Below are 2,623 nucleotides of genomic sequence, written 5' to 3' on the forward strand. Positions count from 1 at the left end.
TAAACTGCGGATATTAAGGCCATGCTGGTTTTGACTTCTAATATGACGGAGGAAACATTAACCAAAGTGATGATATTTAACTCCTCTAGAGAAATCTGGCTTGAGTTGCACAGATCGTACGATGGCGTATCCGAAGATAAAACATTTGACTTGTACATGCAATTCTTTAATTTAAAGTATTCGTCAGATGATGATATGGCAAGTCATCTTTCTAAAGTCAAAAATCTATGGAATAATCTCAACATTGAATTAAATACTGAAAGTAAATTGCCAGAGATACTTCTGATTTGTAAAATCCTGCCGTAAAATAATGCCGTCAGGATATTTTTCTTTTAGGTCAAGTTGGCAATTGATGTCTAAGTCAGAACGAACTGTTGAAAATTTGACAAGTCAACTGTCTGCTCACGAAAGGGCTCTTGGAGAAGTTAATACAAATAGAAATGTCTCTAAGGCTGACGAGGAGGCCCTCGCTCTTTCTAAGAGAGATTTGTTCATTAAAAACGTTCCTAAAAAGAAATTCACTTGCCATTATTGTAAAATAGAGGGTCACTTAATAAAGAATTGTATAAAATGGAAAAGAGATGGACGTCCGCCGAAGCCTGAAGCAACACAGAGTAACACCCTTACTCTTTTTTTTGTTTCTCACATTTTTCAAGCTGAAAGTGACGATATAAATTGGTATGTGGATAATGGTGCCACTCATCATATATGCAATAATGAAAAGTTATTTAAATGTACTAAAGACTTTGACAGACTACACCACGTTGTAACAGCCAATGTTCAAAAAGCTGGCGCATTAGGCTTTGGAGATGTAGAATTACATGCATCTGTGGGTAAAATTATTACGTTGCGGGATGTATGGTTGGTGCCTTCCGTTCACAAAAATTTGTTTTCGGTTTTGGCAGCCCACGATAGATGTCCTCAGAGTAAATTTATTTCATCAGCAGGAACATGAAAATTTATTGTCAAGAATGAAGTCGTTATGACTGGACAGCGGAACATTAATGACGGTTTGTATAAACTTAATTTACATAATTCCTTACTCTCGACTAATAATGTTGTAGCTAGTGATCACGAGGGACTCATGCAACTCTATCACGAAAGACTTGCACATCAAGATAAGAGACATACAAAAGAAGTGATCAAGGGAGAATTAGGTATCGAATTAAAAACTGATCCTAGCATTTGCGAAGGATGTGTCTATGGTAAGGCCCATAAATTAAAACATGGAACTCGAAAAAGGGCAACGGTACCAGGAGAAGTCATACAAGCTGACGTGAGTGGACCTGTCGAAAAATCTTTTTCTGGGTACAAATACTATGTTCTCTTCAAAGACGATTTTTCCCGATTCAGACATATTTTCTTCCTAAAAGTGAAATCTGATGTTTTTGATAAATTTTTAATTTTTCTTAAAGAATGCCAAAAAGCTGGATACAATGTCAAAGCGCTCCAAAGTGACAATGGAGGAGAATTTGATTTTCACAAAATGAAGGAGGTTCTGAAAAATAACAGTATTGAACACTTGTTAATTATCCCCTACTCCAGCGAAATTAACGGTTTTATTGAGCGGGATAACCGTACAGTTGTAGAGGCAGCCAGGGCTATCCTACATTCCCACGGAAATACACCACAATCACTATGGGCTGAATTAATTAACTCTGTTGTACATATTTTAAACAGAACTTCTAAGTCTGGCGTTCCTGGAAAGTCTCCTTTTGAATTATGGACAGGGAAGAAACCTAGCATATGACATTTAAAAATTATTGGTTGTGAATGTTATGTTCACATTCCTAAGCAGTTCACGAAAAAGATGGACAAAAAGGCAACAAAAGGAACATTAGTAGGTTACGACTTTGGAGGCTATCGAGTATGGACCGGAGGAAAAACAATCACAAGATCAAGAAATGTAACGTTCAATGAATAGACACTAATTCCGTCAATGACAATTCGTCTTCAAGGAGAAAAGAAGATGATGAAAGCAAGAAGAAGAGAAGTTGACCGAAGAGGAAGAACAATCAGAGAATGAAGAAGAAGATGTCATTCATGAGACTATTTTAGTTCAGAAGAAGAAAAAGAACAACCGGATCTTGGAGTTAGAGATCGGAACAAAATCCGACCACCTCAACGGTTCAATGATTTTGTCACCACCTTAATTATGGCTGATCAAGAAACCCCCGAAACTTATGAAGAAGCGGTTAAGTCATCATCAAAATTGGCTGAAGGCTATGGAAACCGAAATGACAGCACATAATTCCAACAAAATATGGACGTTGGTGAATCCTCCAAAGGATGCAAAAGTTTTGTCTTGCAAGACGGACAACTTGAAATCAAGTCAATCGCAACCCAGGACCAACTGGCGGATTTCCTAACGAAGCCTCTTCATGGACCACGACTGAAAACATTATTGGAAAGGGTTGGACTAAAATAAGATACTTAATTCAAAATCTTTTCAATGAGGAGGAGTGTTGAGATTAATTCTTTTATTGCGTTTATCTATCAATTGTTATATTCATTGAAAGATTTGTGCGTGTTGTCTAAAGTTTTTATTTATTCGGTTGACACTGGCAACACTGCTGATTGTAACCTACCTTCCCACTACGGACTATGTCGTTTAACCAAGCTC

At 37.2% G+C, this 2,623-nt stretch overlaps 1 protein-coding gene across 1 annotated transcript; it reads left to right on the forward strand.

The window, feature by feature from the left end:
- Positions 1-310: 310 nt before the first annotated feature.
- LOC136795466 (uncharacterized) lies at positions 311-955 on the forward strand. The gene has a single exon (XM_067046115.1). It carries the CDS (start codon positions 311-313, stop codon positions 953-955), a length of 645 nt encoding a protein of 214 aa, XP_066902216.1.
- Positions 956-2,623: the final 1,668 nt, after the last annotated feature.

The sequence above is a fragment of the Halyomorpha halys genome, unplaced genomic scaffold (genome assembly GCF_000696795.3).
Source record: "Halyomorpha halys isolate HHAL.00 unplaced genomic scaffold, Hhal_1.1 Scaffold727.1, whole genome shotgun sequence".
NCBI classification, from domain to species: Eukaryota; Metazoa; Arthropoda; class Insecta; order Hemiptera; family Pentatomidae; genus Halyomorpha; species Halyomorpha halys.